The sequence below is a fragment of the Harpegnathos saltator genome, unplaced genomic scaffold (assembly GCF_003227715.2).
Source record: "Harpegnathos saltator strain DR-91 unplaced genomic scaffold, Hsal_v8.6 scaffold473, whole genome shotgun sequence".
Taxonomy (NCBI): Eukaryota; Metazoa; Arthropoda; class Insecta; order Hymenoptera; family Formicidae; genus Harpegnathos; species Harpegnathos saltator.
The window spans coordinates 435,700-453,278 of record NW_020230287.1 but is presented as its reverse complement, the minus strand read 5'-3'; the positions used below and the strand labels follow the sequence as shown (position 1 = coordinate 453,278).

At 33.0% G+C, this 17,579-nt stretch overlaps 2 protein-coding genes across 5 annotated transcripts; one reads left to right on the top strand and one right to left on the bottom strand.

The window, feature by feature from the left end:
• Positions 1-7,247: 7,247 nt before the first annotated feature.
• On the bottom strand, positions 7,248-9,678 carry LOC105188088 (transmembrane protein 68). 3 transcript variants are annotated; one of them, XM_025302224.1, is made up of 6 exons: positions 9,605-9,678; positions 8,747-8,882; positions 8,419-8,513; positions 7,845-8,206; positions 7,576-7,779; positions 7,248-7,467 (listed from the first exon to the last, which is right to left on the bottom strand). In XM_025302224.1, the coding sequence occupies exons 1-6, from the start codon at positions 9,645-9,647 to the stop codon at positions 7,348-7,350; spliced, it is 960 nt and encodes a 319-aa protein (XP_025158009.1). In that variant the 5' UTR covers positions 9,648-9,678; the 3' UTR covers positions 7,248-7,347. The 3 variants fall into 3 exon arrangements, with proteins under 3 accessions (XP_025158009.1, XP_025158010.1, XP_011147696.1); XM_025302225.1 differs by lacking the exon at positions 9,605-9,678 and adding an exon at positions 9,133-9,461 and having other exon boundaries at positions 7,576-7,755; XM_011149394.3 differs by lacking the exon at positions 9,605-9,678 and adding an exon at positions 9,133-9,455.
• Positions 9,679-9,695: 17 nt separating this feature from the next.
• Positions 9,696-16,930, top strand: LOC105188018 (ATPase family AAA domain-containing protein 2). 2 transcript variants are annotated; one of them, XM_019843240.2, is made up of 16 exons: positions 9,696-10,286; positions 10,789-11,002; positions 11,096-11,408; positions 11,497-11,668; positions 11,870-11,936; positions 12,068-12,320; positions 12,407-12,621; positions 12,700-12,992; positions 13,079-13,396; positions 13,509-13,690; positions 13,801-13,987; positions 14,267-14,745; positions 14,824-15,009; positions 15,226-15,261; positions 15,505-16,372; positions 16,493-16,930. In XM_019843240.2, the coding sequence occupies exons 1-16, from the start codon at positions 10,281-10,283 to the stop codon at positions 16,544-16,546; spliced, it is 3,843 nt and encodes a 1,280-aa protein (XP_019698799.1). In that variant the 5' UTR covers positions 9,696-10,280; the 3' UTR covers positions 16,547-16,930. The 2 variants fall into 2 exon arrangements, with proteins under 2 accessions (XP_019698799.1, XP_011147567.1); XM_011149265.3 differs by lacking the exon at positions 15,226-15,261 and having other exon boundaries at positions 9,697-10,286.
• The last annotated feature ends 649 nt before the right edge of the window (positions 16,931-17,579 follow it).

Sequence of the window (17,579 nt, the reverse complement as noted above, 5' to 3'; positions counted from 1 at the left end):
TTAACGGACCTTACTCGAAGTAAGGACATACCCGAGTCGAAATAGATCAACATTCATAGTTTATCATCTGAAAAATGATAAAATAGCTTGAGATTTGATTATTCGTTAACCTAATTTCACGTAACATGAGTTCTACTTTTCTTTTCTCATAAAATATGAATGTCTATTCAAGCAAGGTTGCTGAGGCAAGCTAAGGTTTATGAATACAAATTTTTAATTATGTTCTCAATAAAAAATTGCACATAATTTAGAAAACTATGAATAATGATCTTAGAATCTGATATAAATTTTGCAAGTGTTGATTTTTATTCGTCTAATAATGCTCAGATTGCTGTTTTCGTTTAGAATCTGCTAGAATATCCGTTTCTCATTCTTGTTTACCTTTCTTATTGTACCGAATCTGAATTAAAATCTCTATTAGTGAAACAGCATTATTAGACATAACCGTTGTCTTTGCCTTTGCAGCTTCAGCTCTTTTGAGAGCTACAATTCTCATCATTCTCATTAGAAAAAAGAAAAGAAAAAAAAGAGAAGAAAAAAGGAAAAAAGAACTTTAAGAATGATGAGAATAAAAAGTGTTTTTCATCTCCCCATTTCCTTTAATTCTTATATGATTATTTAATCCTTATATATTTATCTCACGCGCAGTTCTAACAAAGGCAGTTCTATTTACGTTTTTATCTTTGTTCTCTTTCTTGCGCTGTTAAGCAAATATATAATCAACATCAACAAAAATTGCTCATTTAAATTAAGAATATAAGGATTAAGTACATATACATTATCGAGATAAACGAGTATTAAATAACTGCGGAATACATCGCTGTTGAAGACTCATCATGGGCGAGACTGCGAGAGTAGCCAGATGTAACGTTCAGGTAGGACAAAGCTTGTTCACTATTGCGCATCTAGATATTCTGCATTGATTTTTCAAATTAGATGTAATTTGCAGAATCAATGTAGAATTAATATTTCGACTCGGGGAAGACTTTTTTTTTATCAAATCCTAACTTGTAGAAAACTATCGATTTGAATGTCGGCAAGAGAAAAACGGAGATACTTTTGTTAGATATTTGACAAAACGCCAGATCGGTATTTATCCAACGCTTAAAAAATAATACGGAGAACGTTTTAGTTAGGATGAATAAATTTTCGTTACTTTTTGCTTGCGATTTTCGATCGTTAGCGGCGATTCAGAGACGAAGAGAGAGGAGAGCGAGAAAGAGAGAGAAACGTCTTGCCAGGATTTCTGCAGACCGGTTCATTTCGACAGATTCGGTATTAAAATATTAGACGTAGAAAAAATGAGAATGAAAAAAATTTTTTATATTAGTTAGTACAGAAAGTCCGACGTACTCTTGTCAAAAAGAGATGAGTACCAAATTTTCTACAAGTTAGGACTAGGATAGAGAAAACGACAAACTTTTCGCAACGATGGAATTAAACTGTAATATAAATTTTGATTTACGATATTAATCGATATTCGATTTCCGGTACTGATATACTTCCTCATTTCTCTATAAGAGAAGAAAAAATGAATACGAATCGTTCGTTTATATATCCGAGTTAATTTGTTGAATAAATTAGAGGGGTAAGTACCTGAAAAATGAGACCGAATTGTCATTGCACTTGGACAATCTTCTAACACTGATTTCTGGTATTGATCGATATTCGAATTTCGGTACTGATTTACTCTTTCATTTCTCTACAAGAAAAAAATTTATACGACTCGTTCATTTATCCGCGTTAATTTGATGAATAAATTAAATATTGATCGGTCTTCAATTTTCGGTTCTGATTTATTCTGTCATTTCTTTATAACACAAGAAAAATTGATACGAATCATTCGTTTATTCGAGTTAATTTGTTGAATAAGATTAGAGAGATAAGTGCCTGAAAAATGAGAATAAATTGTCATTGCACTTGGACAATTTTCTTACACTGATTTACGGTATTGATCGATTCGATTTTCGGTACTGATTTACTCTTTCATTTCTCTACAAGAAAAAAAATTTATACGACTCGTTCATTTATCCGCGTTAATTTGATGAATAAATTAAATATTGATCAGTCTTCAATTTTCGGTACTGATTTATTCTCTCATTTCTTTATAAGACAAAAAAAATTGATACGAATCATTCGTTTATCCGCGTTAATTTGATGAATAAGATTAGAGGGATAAGTGCCTGAAAAATGAGAACAAATTGTCATTGCACTTGGACAATTTTCTGACACTGATTTATGGTATTGATCGATATTCGATTTTCGGTACTGATTTACTCTTTCATTTCTCTACAAGAAAAAAAATTTATACGACTCGTTCATTTATCCGCGTTAATTTGATGAATAAATTAAATATTGATCGGTCTTCAATTTTCGGTACTGATTTATTCTCTCATTTCTTTATAAGACAAGAAAAATTGATACGAATCATTCGTTTATCCGCGTTAATTTGATGAATAAATTAAATATTGATTAGTCTCCAATTTTCGATACTGACTGATTCTCTAATTTCTTTATAAGAGAATAAAAATTGATACGAATCGTTCTTTTATTCGACTTAATTTGTTGAGTAAATTAATGGGGTAAGTACCTGCAAAATGAAAATAACTTGTCATTGCACTTGGACAATTTTCTTGATATTGATTTATGGTATTGACCAGTTTTCGGCTTTCGGTACTAATTTATTTTCTCATTTTTTATAAGACAAAAAAAATTGATAAGAATCGCTCATTTATCCGAGTTAATTTGTTGAATAAGATTAAAGGGGTAAGTACCTGAAAAATGAGAACAAGTTGTCATTGCACTTGGACAATTTTCTGACACTGATTTACGGTATTGATCGATATTCGATTTTCGGTACTGATTTACTCTTTCATTTCTCTATAAGAAAAAAAATTCATACGAATCGTTCATTTATCCGCGTTAATTTGATGAATAAATTAAATATTGATCGGTCTTCAATTTTCGATACTGACTGAATCTCTAATTTCCTTATAAGAGAATAAAAATTGATACGAATCGTTCTTTTATCCGACTTAATTTATTGAGTAAATTAATGGGGTAAGTACCTGCAAGATGAAAACAACTTGTCATTGCACTTGGACAATTTTCTTGATATTGATTTATGGTATTGATCAGTCTTCAGTTTTCGGTACTGATTTATTCCCTCATTTTTTTATAAGACAAAAAAATTGATAAGAATCGTTCATTTATCCGAGTTAATTTGTTGATTAAGATTAAAGGAGTAAGTACCTGAAAAATGAGAACAAATTGTCATTGCAGTTGGACAATTTTCTGACACTGATTTACGGTATTGATCGATATTCGATTTTTGGTACTGATTTACTCTTTCATTTCTCTATAAGAAAAAAAAATTCATACGAATCGTTCATTTATCCGTGTTAATTTGATGAATAAATTAAATATTGATCGGTCTTCAATTTTTGGTACTGACTGAATCTCTAATTTCTTTATAAGAGAATAAAAATTGATGCGTATCGTTCTTTTATCCGACTTAATTTGTTGAATAAATTAGTGGGGTAAGTACCTGCAAGATGAAAACAACTTGTCATTGCACTTAAACAATTTTCTAACACTGATTTATAGTATTAATCAATATCCGGTTTTCGATACTGATTTAGTCTTTGATTTCTCAATAAAAGAAAAAAAGATTGATACAAATTGTTCATTTATCCGCGTTAATTTGATGAAAAAATTAGATATTGAACGGTCTTCGATTTTCAGTACTGATTTATTTTCTTATTGTTTTATAAGACAAAAAAATTGGTACGAATCGTTCGTTTATCCAAGTTAATTTGTTGAATAAGATTAGAGGGGTAAATATCTGAAAAATGAGAACAAATTGTCATTGCACTTGGACAATTTTCTGACACTGATTTATGATATTAATCGATATTCGATTTTCGGTACTGATTTACTCTTTCATTTCTCTATAAGAAAACAGAAAATTAATACGAATCGTCCATTAATCCGCGTTAATTTGATGAATAAATTAGGTATTGATCGGCCTTCGATTTTCGGTACTGATTTGTTCGCTCATTTCTTTATAAGAGAAGAAAAATTGGTACGAATCGTTCGTTTAACCGAGTTAATTTGTTGTGTAAATTACAGCGATAACTACCTGAAAAATGAGAACAAATTGTCATTGGACAATTTTCTGACACTGATTTATGGTATTAATCGGTATTCGATTTTCGATACTGATTTACTCTTTCATTGCTCTATAAGAAAAAGAAAAATTGATACGAATTGTTCATTTATTCGCGTTAATTTTTTTTTTTATTATATATAAGTGGTCCATGGGACGATTAAATATTCGAATACATGTTGCCGTACCAAAGTTTCCTCTATAATAAACAATTTGACACGTCTGGAGACGCATGATGTATCATTGCCCGCATCCCATTCCCTTCGTCCTGTTTCCCTGTATAAAATGTTGAATTGAAACGTATTAAAAAGTATTGACATTTTGAATATGTCTGAATTCTGAATCTTTTTGATCCGAAGAAAAGGATTGAAAAGTATTAGTTTCCATTAAATTTTACTGCGCTAAATGCGAGGGTCTCTTTCGCTCGGGTGCCTCACCAGGGAAATTTCTCTGGTACGCTAAATCCCGTAAGGCCATCAGTCTTTGTAGTATATCTCGTCGGTGCATAAGGTTTATATTACCTGTACATATATATTTTGAAACATTTTCTTTGGATATTATATCAACGGATTTTGCGTGTCACGTATCCTTCGGACTATACGGACATTATTATTTTGATCATTTTGATTTCTTTGGTATTCATTGAATTATCCAGAACGCACAACTGCCATGTTGAACGATTCAATTGTCGTGTGAAATGTTTCGATTTTCACAAATTCATATAAAATTTTTCATTTTTCGTTGATTTTCACAGAAGTCTTTCACTTTTTATTAGTTCACGCTAGGGAAAAGATTCATAATCGCTGCCCCGAGCAGCTGCAACGCTTTTCGAATCATCTATGTCGGCGCTTTTACTCCTCGGATTTCTGTCATTAATAACTCGATAATTATTGCGAATCTCGCAAAATGGTATGGGACTTTTATGTTTGTCTGAACCCAATCTACCTTCACACTTCGGGTTGGCAGCTAATTACCGGACACTTCGTATGATCTTCATGATATTAATCATACACAATGTCAATTCTTTTTTTTTTGCACATGTTAACATATTAATTCATGTTATAAACGTATAACAAGTGCGAGACCGTGCTTGTCAAGTACGCTATTATGGTTATAGCACGGACATAAACCGCCTAAAAATGGATGTAGCACGGACTGCCACCACATACAGGTTTTACCGCCGAAACCTGAAAGTGGATGTAGCATCGTAATTCCCCTCTCAAAATGCATGCAGATGGCGCCCTTTCCCAGTGCGGAAAGTCGGTGTCGTCGAAAACACCGTGTTGGCCGCTCTCACGTTCCTCTCTGGTCGCATATATTACGATTTTATTTTTTGAGCGAATAACATTCACGATTTACGTTTACCGTATCTGAGAGACGGTATTGTAAAAATTCTTTATTGCAAAAACTCCCCAATAATATTCACGATTCAGACTGGCTCCCCATGGAGCGTATAGGCCCATCTACAATGGCTGCAAGAATAAGGTTGTAAGCGTAAACAGTAAGAAATGGACCAACCATAATCGATTATTCTTATAATAATCGATTGTGGTTGGTTTATTTCTTACTGCTTACGCTTAGAACCTTAGGGCCAGAGCACAGACTTCTGCATAACGCATAATACACAACGCATAAGAGAATCAACCAATTAGAGTTCTTCATTTCTATCCTGAGGAGGGAAATGAAGAAAACTAATTGGTTTATTCTCTTATACGTTATGTATTATGAGTTATGCAAAAGCCTGTGCTCTTGCCTTTATTCTTGCAGCCATTGTAGATGGGCCTGAATGATTGGTTACCGCAAGTTATGCGAACGTATTTTACGCTTCATAAGGAGCCAGCCGCACGTTTACCGTATCTGAGTGACGGTATTGCGAAAACTCCCTATTCATTATCAGCGCTGAAAATTTCAAAAATAATGCCCTCTTATATAATTTGATAAGTATTATTGAATAAAAGTCTAAAAGTTCACAAAATACACTTGTTTTTTAAAATATCGCTGAAAAACTGAAAGGCAATTATTTTCAAGCTCTTCTGGTAAAGGGATAAATTTCAGGATAATTCTATATTACGTAATTCGACGAGTAGTCGATTTCGATTACGTAATACTATCGAATACAATTCAAAAAGTTCACAAAAACGTCTGATTCAGTTCGATGGTTTTGGCTAAATTTTGCGAAGATTGATAAAATGTGGTTTGAGTTTCAGCTAGATTAGTCGAGATTCAAACTACAATTTATCAGCCTCCATAAAATTTAGCCGAAATTTGAACACTGCATGTATATGTTCAAATTAAAATAAAAAGTTTGTTTTCAAGCAGTATAAATTTATGTTAAAAAGAATGTTAAAAAGCAGTATAAATTTATGTTAAAAAGAATGTTAAAAAGAATATTTAAATATACAATTATTACAGGAAGTTCAATTAAAAGAAACAAACCTGATATTTTATTTTTATTTTTCTGTACTACAATATTTTTGCAAGAAAAATTTTAACTTAATACATTTTTGTATACAGATTTTTGAAATTTAAATATTCTGTTTCAATTAAGTATCAATATATATTATCGAAATATTTTTAAATATGAATTTATGGATCATCTTGTATTAATAATATGGTTGATATAGGTGATATATATTTTAGAACAGTAGCAGGTTAATAGAGTAGTAGGGTTCTTTGTTACATTTATTTCATATAATTGTTTTATATAAAAACAATAAATTATTAAAATAGGTTTTAGAGTAAAGTAACAGAAAAAAATATATATACATTTATCAGTACTCATTTGTACTTAATATAATATGTAAAAATGTAATTATTCTATTACCTATTATTATTCATATATTATGACAAATCAGTCTAAAATTTTAATATATTAATATATTTTAATATACAATTATTCTAATAATTGTACTTAATTCTTGTAATAATTATATATATCTGTTATCTTCTATTGTAAAAATATTCTTATCAATTCTTATAAATAAATATTTTGTAATACAACTAACATTATTTAAGTACAAATATGAGAAAAAAAATAAATATAAATCTAAGAGAAAAATTGATTAAATTTAGTATTAAAATAGCTACAAAACTGTCCAATGATAATGTTAAAAAGTTATTTCTTAAAACTGGACAATTAATTAAATTAAAAACATTAAGTACATCAAAGGAGATTATCATTAATGCTCTTTACTTCTTGGTGATATCTCTTTCTTACGTATTCTTTCAAACAAAGCCCATGTTATGTTACCAGGTATTCTCTGATGTTTCCTTATTAAATCTCTGAGAGAATCAGCAACCTAAAAGTATATTTAAAAAACAAAATTTTTTTTTTACGAACGCTATCGTTAAGAAGCAATATATTTCATATATCTATTTATACATATTATATCTTTCTAATTATCTACCTTTGTTTTCAAATCTTCAGGTGTGAGACTTCTATCATATGGGATCGGCTCACCTACATACGTTATCATCTTTACTGGAAAGCCACCATAGACTGGTGCTATTGGCAATCTTGTTCTGGCATATATTTTTGACCACATCCTTCTTCCCCAACTTACTGTTCTAAATGCTTCTCTAACATTCTTCGTAAAAAGTGGTACTATACTCTAACAAGAATACATCTTACAGTGGAACCCAAATATAAAATATACAATATCTTATGGAAACGTACCACTTTTGCATCAAGGGCCACCTTGGCAAAACCCACTCTGTTTTTCCACATGAGTTGATAATAAGAATCGCCAAATTGAGCTTCGTATACACCACCCGGAGAAATAGCAAGCATATTTCCATCTTTTAAAATATTAGAACATGTTTGAACAGTACCAGGTATTACTCTCATAACATCAGTAAGTATAGACCATCCAGGAATATTAAAGAGAAATCGATCTGCTACTGTATGGACTAGTCTTGAATTAAATAGAAATATTTTGGCTATAAAATAATATAGATCAACTGGGAGAGCTCCATGATAATATACAAATAATACTGGTTTATCTTGTGGGATATTTTCTAAACCCACAACTTCATATCCTGCAAAGAAAATATATTCTTTATTTAGATTATTAGATTATATATTTCATTATTATCTTTGTGCTATTGGCAAATAGATCTTTTCGCAAGAAATTTATACACAAATAATACAAGAATAATACATCTAATCTGTTTAGTAAAACTTTCATGCTATATGATATATAGTTTTATGTGTTAAATATTTTATGTATTAAATAGTTTATTAAGCATACCATGCCAAATCCATCCATGTGCATCCCAGACAGCTGCAACTGTATAACGTGCTGCATTTCGCCAGTCAGTACCATAGGCATTTCTTAGCTTAACCCTGAAAAAATATAAATATTGTATAAACTAAAAGATATATGTTTCTTAATATGAAAGTTTTATATTAAAAAAAATTTTCATACAATACATATTGAACAAAACTGATCTGCAAATACATATTAAAACAAAACTTATTGTTTTGAAAAATATATTATATTGTTGAAATGTTACTAGTAATAATTGTTAACTTGTTAATTACATTATAATTAATAGCATATTATAACTCTTTCAAACCTGTGCAACTTGTAGACATATAATATCAAGCAATTTAAATATAGTAGCAGTACGATCGCAAATGGTAGTAGAAATGTTATAAAAAATGGCATTAACAGCCATGACAACCATGTAAAATCCACATCAAGATATTCAGCTGAAAACAATGCAAAATATATATCTTTAAAACTTATTGGATTATCAACAAATGCATTAAATGTTATTTTGTAAAAATACATTCTCTATTAAATATAAAAATTATAAGATGTAAAGACTTTTAAGCGTGCAAACTACATCTAGAATAACAAATACATTATGAATGAATACATTGCTATAAAAATACAGTAATGTTAAGATAAAATTATACTTATTCAAAGATTATATAAAAAGGTAAATAATATATTTACCTATGATATTTTCTATTATTGACCATATGTCGTTCATAATGGAAAACATGTTTATGAGAAATTAGTGTGAAGAATAGAGTGTATTTTAGTAAAATGATTTTAAATCTGATATTTTTAATGTGGAAAATACCGACATATTCACCGTTACTTATAAGAAATTATAGTTTCGATAATTAATTTGATGTGTCATTTCTGCCTATTCAGTATACGTAACACTCATTTAAATCTTAGAACAGTTTTTTCCGGCATTAAACTCAATGAACCGTTATCGACTGATTAACATTCGTTCTATATTATCATATGTATACTCCGTATCTATTCAACGTCTACTGTTTGGGCTGCGTTTCGATTCACTGCCAGTACTAAAAACGTATAGTTTATGTCACATATACTATAGATTTTCAATGTTGGCAGTGAATATCGAAACGTAACCTTCATGGTCATGCCACTAAACAATATATACATTCTTTACCTCGTTGTATTGTCGTCGTACAATTTGAAAATAAAAAGATCATTCGATCTACTATTGATTCGTAATGCTCGAAAACCAAATGATGCCTCCGATATGTCGTTCAATAGTTACTGCTTGTATAATAAAATACAAGAGACCGTCTGATATATCGTTGAGTCGCATCACTATCCTGATTTCTGCCGGTAGAAACCGGACGCCCCCCCGTAACGGCTCTACATCGATTCACAAGTCGACATCGCCCATCCCTGGTAACAGGCATCGTGTGCAAACGCACATCTATGTAATCACACTGCGTGACTCACGTACGCACGAGAAGTGGAGTATGTGTAGTGACTGTATTGACTGTAGTGTGTAGTACACACACACAGAGAGATGATACGGATTTTGCAATTGCAGTCGTTCCCCAGTATTGTCTCGCTTTGATGCCGTTGTCCGTAATGCAGTTTCGCCAACGGCAATGTTATTCATCGTTCGTTTAAAATCGGCAGATAGCAAGTAAGATCGCGCGAATGATATTTAATTGCGGAACGACGACTCGTTGATGCTCAACGTGCATGCGCTGTCGTGGAAGGACAATCTCACACATTCGTGAATGCAATTGTACATTATTCGGGACACGTATGACGAACATTAGCAGTTTTATTTTACCTGCATCTCGGCAATAGGAATTGGCCAGATGAAGGTAAATCATCGCTGTACTCGTTAAGCGGTAGATAATATTGTCGTAAACGCTCATGGGGATTAGACATGACAAAACTCAACATGAATTACGTGCATGGCGTTTTGTTTGTTGTTATTGTCATACAGATTTTCTGTTTGTTTTCTTCGCACTTAAACTGGTTGCAATAACTGGTAATTTGATCTTAATTACATGCTAATATACTGATGGAATTTTTTTGTATTTGAATGCTTTCTTTGTGGTAATTTTGTAATCTTTTAAATGCAATATTTTTTTTAAAGAAAATATATCTATGCACGAATATATGAATAGGACAACTGAAATAATGAAATATTTTATATGTCAATAAAAATAAAATTTAATGCAAATTAATAGTAAGGAATCAAAATATTCTTTGAGTCAAAACTTTTCTAAAATTTTATGTACCGCTTTTATAATATATTTTCTGTATTTACAATTACAAAATAGTGTACAATAAGAATACAATATAATTGATATTCTATAGATAATGTCAGACGATGATGCTGCATTGGACTCAATGGATACTGAAGAAGAAATCTTTTGTCCTCGCACTCGTAGCTTGGAGTCAAATGTCAGGCGATCTAAAAACTTGCGCAAGCTGAGATCGCATTCTGGCTCTACATCACATATAAGTGTACGTCGTAGTACACGTAATAGGATGCAAACTTATGACAACCTTAATACAAGTTGGATTTTAGGTATAGATTAGTCATATTTTATATATGCATAAAGAGTGTTATATTTGATAATAATGCAACAAAACGCTGAAAAATATTTGTAAAAATGCACAGGAACACAAACTTTAAAAGGATATCCAATGTTTCAACAACATGCTTCTTCATCGGATAAAGAGATAGATGATGTTCCTGGTAGAAAACGTGATCTCAGAGATCGAATGCCTTTAAGATCTCGTGAAAACCATCCACCTAATAAAAATTCAACAAGACACATTAGAGATAGAGCAGAACATGATCGACAAAATAGTAGAGAGCTCAGAGGTCGACTTAGAGCTAACTCAGAAGCAGAACTTAAAGAAAAGACAGAGCAAGAGAAGGATGTTGCTACGGAACAACCAAGGCCGACAAACGAAGAAAAAGATACTAGGTATGTATTTCAATAAAATGCACAATGGAATAGAATGTAACGGAATCTATAATCAATAATGTTAATTTTGATCTTAACATATTCTTAGGACAAGAAAGTCCGACAGTCCAAGCCGATTTCGAGAAGGTCCTGTAACCAGACTATGTGGAAATATAATCGAGAAAAACGAAAAGCCTAAGGTAGAGCAGGATGAAGCAGATGATGATAGTTCACGAGAAAGTGAAAAACCAGATAATAACGATAACTCTGAAAATGAAGATGTAAGCTATTTTTTATGACATTTTCTTAGAATATTGTTTACCCAAGTATTTAAAATTTTGCATCAACATACGCATTCTCATTAACTATTTATAACTGTTAGTCAAATGATGAACTATGAGCTTAAATAGCTAAGATTGATCAATATTTTATATTTCCATTTAATTATATTTAATCGTTCTATTTTTTTTTATAATACATAGGGATACGAGGACATGTATACGCGCATTAAGAGGACAAGACGAACGACTCAACGACAATTACCAAGGGGTAAGATATTTTGAAGATTTACTGTGTATATATAGTGCTAAAGGATTCCAAGTATATTTATTTATTCTATTTTCCCAGAATATGTAATATATTTAATGTATTTCTTCAATTTCTTTTTTGTTTATATATAGTGCAAGTAGACAGTGATATGAGTGAATCTTCGGATTCTCCCGGGCCTAGGAAATACAGTTTACGTCAAAAAAAACCTACTGTAGATAGATTTCAAGCCAATGTAGAGCCAGTTCGGCGATCTATTAGAGCTCTTAGAAGTGTTCTCAGTAATTCAATGAGAAGGAGAAAACATAGAGCTAAAACTACGAGTTCTAGTGATTCTAGCGACTCTGAGCCTCAACGTTATGACAAGAAGAAAGGCAAAAAAGCGAGGTAGTTATTTATATCGTGAAACATTTTTCTTAAATACATAGTTTCGGTAACGATTTTCTTAATATAAATATTAAATATTCTTACAGACAATCAGCGATACCACAAGGTGGTCCACCAGATCGAAAAGCTGACATAAATCCTATCACCTTAGACACTAATATTAGATTTAGCGACGTTGGGGGCTTAGAGTCCCATATTCACTGCCTTAAGGAGATGGTTATCTTTCCTATGATGTATCCGGATGTTTTCGAAAGGTTTCACATCACCCCACCAAAAGGTGTCTTGTTCCATGGTCCACCAGGTATTCAGAGTATACTTTTATTTTTTCAAGGTATAATGAATGTGAAATCCTCAATATTCAACTCGAAAATTTATTCAGGGACCGGTAAGACGCTAATAGCCCGAGCGTTGGCCAATGAGTGTAGTCGAGGTAACAAAAAGATGGCATTTTTCATGAGAAAAGGAGCTGATTGTCTATCAAAATGGGTCGGAGAATCGGAACGTCAATTAAGATTGTTATTTGAACAGGCTCAGCAGATGAAACCGTCCATAATATTTTTTGATGAAATAGATGGTTTAGCGCCTGTCCGAAGCACTAAGCAAGATCAGATCCATGCTAGTATTGTGTCTACGCTCTTAGCGCTCATGGATGGTCTCAGTGATAGAGGAGAGGTAATTACAGTAATGCAGAAATTCCTCGTAGTAGCATTCTTTATTGTAGAATTTTGTAATTGTATATTCTTGTTTAAAAAAAAAAGGTTATAGTTATTGGTGCAACGAACAGAATCGATGCAATCGATCCAGCTTTGCGAAGACCTGGCCGCTTTGATCGTGAACTTTTCTTTCCGCTACCAGCCATGAAGGAAAGATTAGACATTCTGAAGATCCATGTGAGTAAATGGCAAAATCCACCGTCTGATCAGTTATTGGAGATACTTGCGGAAAAGGCTACTGGTTATTGCGGTTCGGATTTGAGAGCATTATGTACCGAAGCAGTGCTTCAAGGATTAAAGAGAACCTACCCGCAAATCTATATGACAGATGACAGATTGTTGCTGGAACCGGAGAAAGTCGAGGTACGTTTCGTTTATTAGAAACTATTATATATCGACGACTATAAATTTGTTTATTTACTCTTATAATTTGTCTATTTACTCTTATAATTTGTCTATTGTTATTAATGAACAGGTGCAAAAACGTGATTTCATGCAAGCAAGCTCTATTCTTGTGCCATCATCGCACAGAGTCGCACCATGTGCAGGGAGAAAACTGCAACTTTTTATGAAACCACTACTAGGGCCTCCGCTAGAAGAACTAATTATATTAGTAAAAGGAATATTCCCTCAAGGTGTAAATCCCGCCATGGCAAAGTAATTATATTTTTTACATATACATGTAATGTTATAAAACAATAGTAATATCGATATATTCGATACGATTTTCTTGAACTATTATTTACATACTACTTTTTTTCTTCTAGGGTGAAGCATGCTAAAGGTATTCATCGTCCAAGAGTACTAATTTCTGGTGGCAATCTATCTGAAGGTCAGGGGCCACATTTAGCCCAAGCATTATTATATTGTATGGAACATTTACCTGTTCAGATCTTAGATGTCAGCACGTTATTCGCAGAAAGCGCTCGGTCACCAGAAGAAACTTGTGTGCAGGTAAAATAATATTGATATATAAAATTAAATATTTTTACGCTTTTGTCTAAAATTTATAAAATGCCTTCACCTTCATAGTAATTGAAAATAATAAGTAAAGGTAATTCTTCGTCCATATTTCTGAAAATTGATAAGTAAAATAACGAGTAGGAGTAGCTTTATCTTATGGTTTTATTTTAGGCTATTGTGCTTTTTAGGCTATATGTGCATATAGGGTTCAAATCTTATGTTTTAATCTTAGAGAAAGAGAATCTTACTTTCTACTCCAATATGTTACAGGTATTTAATGAAGCTGCTAGAAACGTCCCGTCCATAATTTACATTCGGTCGATCGATCAGTGGTGGCCTCTCGTACCGGAGACAGTGAAAGCAGTCTTCCTGTGTCGTATCGCAGCGCTAGATCCTTCATTGCCGATTTTAATTCTCGCCACAAGCGATGCGACGTATCAAGATCTCCCTAACCAGTTAAAAAACTTGTTCAGCGAATTACGCGGCGAAGTGTACTCTATGAAAACACCCACCACTGAGCAAAGGAAAAAATTCTTTCGACCTATATTTATGGTTCAGAGTGTAAGACAGCCACGGATCAAAAGTAACAAAGTAGACGTCTTGGAAACACTGCCACTAGCGCCAGATCCACTTCCAAAAAAACTGACGGAAGAGGAGAAACAAATCATGTACGAGAAAGACGAGGTTTCTCTAAGAGAATTACGAATTTTCTTGAGAGAAATTTGCGCTAAACTAGCGAGAAATCGACAGTAAGTTATTCAATAGATTAGCCTTTCACCTACTCTCTTTCTTCTTGCAACGTTTTTAACTTGAATACTGAATTTCAGATTCTTCATGTTTACGAAGCCAGTCGATATAGAGGAGGTGCCGGATTACAACCTGATAATAAAACAACCGATGGACTTGGAGACGATGATGACGAAAATCGACATGAATTGTTATCTGTGCGCCCGTGAATTTCTCGACGACATCGATCTCATATGTAGAAACGCTCTGGAATACAACCCGGACAGGTTAGTGACTCAAATGAAAAGTATAACTTTATGTTACGGGAAGATATCGTTACTACGTGCGAACTAGAACGAATCAGGGGAAAAAGTGCTACGAGTCAAAGTATCTCCATTACAGCTGTTATTGATATTTTCATATTGTGTATCATAAGGTTTCATCTTTAGCGATATTGTGCTCCTCTTCTATACTGACATTCATATTGTATGTTTTCATGTCAGCTTACGTGATAGGCCTTCCCTCGGGATATTAAAGAGGTAGTTCAGCTTTTCCTGTTTATCCGTTGCTGTTATCGCTGCGTAGACAATAGTGGTTTTCAATTTAGAACGCACCATATAATCGTCGATGTTTTGCTAGACACACCATTATGACTAATTCACAATGCATCATTGAAGACCACTCCCATTAGTTCGTCGTGCTTTCAATGGATGGAATGCTAGAATCTGTTTATAATCAGTCTTGTATGCGCCGCTAATACGCTAATTGCTCTCGCCCCATAGGGATCCCGCGGACAAGCTGATAAGACATCGGGCATGTTCCCTGCGCGACAACGCTTACGCTTTGATAAAAGCTGAGCTGGATTCTGATTTCGAGGATAAGTGCCGCGAAATATCCAAGAATCGTCGGATCATAGAGAATAATTGTAACAACGAGGAAGAGAATAAAATCGTAAAGACGGAATCTACTTCGACGGGTGAACGAGCAGAGAAGAAAGATTCTGTAAATTCTAGTCATTCTCTCGTCGTAAATGGAAGAAAGTTCGGTAACTCGAGGAAACGTAAGATACCAGCTTGGGCACGAGGTTACGTGAAGAAAGTTCAAAAGAAGAAGAAGATTGCTTTTGACGAGAATGTCATCGAAGTGACGAGTAAATCGTGCAATGAAACCACCAGTATCGATTTAGAAAAGTTTCAAGAATTCGAGACGGAAGCTCATAACGTTTTAAACGGGCATATTGGATTGTATGACAATACCGACTCGGAGAACGACTCGCAAAACGAAAACTCAAAGGAGATGCAGAGAAGTCAGAGTGACTGTATGCTGGACCAGCGGATAGATAATCTTGACCAAACAGAGTCATCTTTCGCGGATGAGGACAAGCCCGTTGGAAATGGGGACTCAAATTCGTCGTCTCGACGCGAAAGCATGGACGAATTGTCGTTCGCGATTGAAAGCGATTCTAGTCGAGATAAAATTGAAGAATGCGAAAAGCTCATAGTCGACAAAAATGAGCTCGAGAACGCATGGCACTTCACAGTCGGAGCGACGAAGGACTTCCCCGTCGAAGTGCTGTGTGACATTTATGTGCAACTAAGCAGATGCGTTGGAAAATATGCTCACAACTATGATAGAAAATCACTGCCAAAGGTAAGCGCATCTCTCTGCGATCGTAAAGAATTGTTTCGTGATAAGATTATCTTTATAGTCATTTTTTATACAAGTTTGGGACAAGTTTTAACGTGTTATCGTTGCTTGTATTGTACGCAGGACTTGCTCAAGGAAGTGGAAAAGTTTGCAGAGTACAAGACGCAGCGTTATTAGAGTATAGTATGCAAATACAGCATTCAATGACAAAATGCCGTATGTTGCTAACACGAGACAAAAACGTGTTATGTAAAATCACTCCACCATAAATATTTTTAGCGACGAGTCAGATTTTCAGTTTCTTTTATATATTTATACTGAACGCAAAATCGAATTATCACTGTTATATCGAACGAAATTTTGGAATGGTATATTTTTCGGTTGTTATACTGCCAAGCTTTACGTGAATAACAGCATGTATTTGCAACAATCGCATTTGTTATATAAAATAGTGGGTAATTAACTTTAGTTGAAGATTGAGTTCTACATACTTAATCAGATTGACTTTTTTTGTATATATTGTAAAAGCGCTGTAAATGATAAACTCAAACGATCACTAGATATCTCGCACGAGGATAAATTACTATTCATGATTACCTATAACTACGAGTAATAAGAGAGAAGGAACTACATTATCGTCTTAATACGTCTTAATGCAATAATTGTTTAGATAATTTTTTTTCTTTTTTAGCAGGAAGTTCGACTTCAACCTGCGTCTATGCATATATGTTTCTTTATCTTAATTACCATCCCTATCATCACTTTTCATCATCATTTCGCTGTCATTTTTATTTTCATCACAGCAGAATAATTATATTATTGCTATAATTATTATTAGAATAGTTTTTATTAGTGTTATCCTGATTTTATTACTGTTTTATCATCAAGATTATATCACTATTATTTACATGACCCAGTCACATGTGAGACAAAAACTATAACAGACATTATTGCATAATATTCCTTCGGTCACGTGAACTTTTCGTTTGAGAGAGCGCTCGTAAAAGATTCTTACTCAAGATAAAAAAAATTATATGAAAATATTGTTTTTGTCATATCATTTTAAAAATTCTTTTAAAATTATGTATATATGAAATGACACATATAAAAACACGAAAACGCAGGAATTGGTACATTGTGTACTTAACTATTGTTGTTTTGGTCATTTTCACCGAACAGACTGTTAACACGATGTAATGATCTTACACTA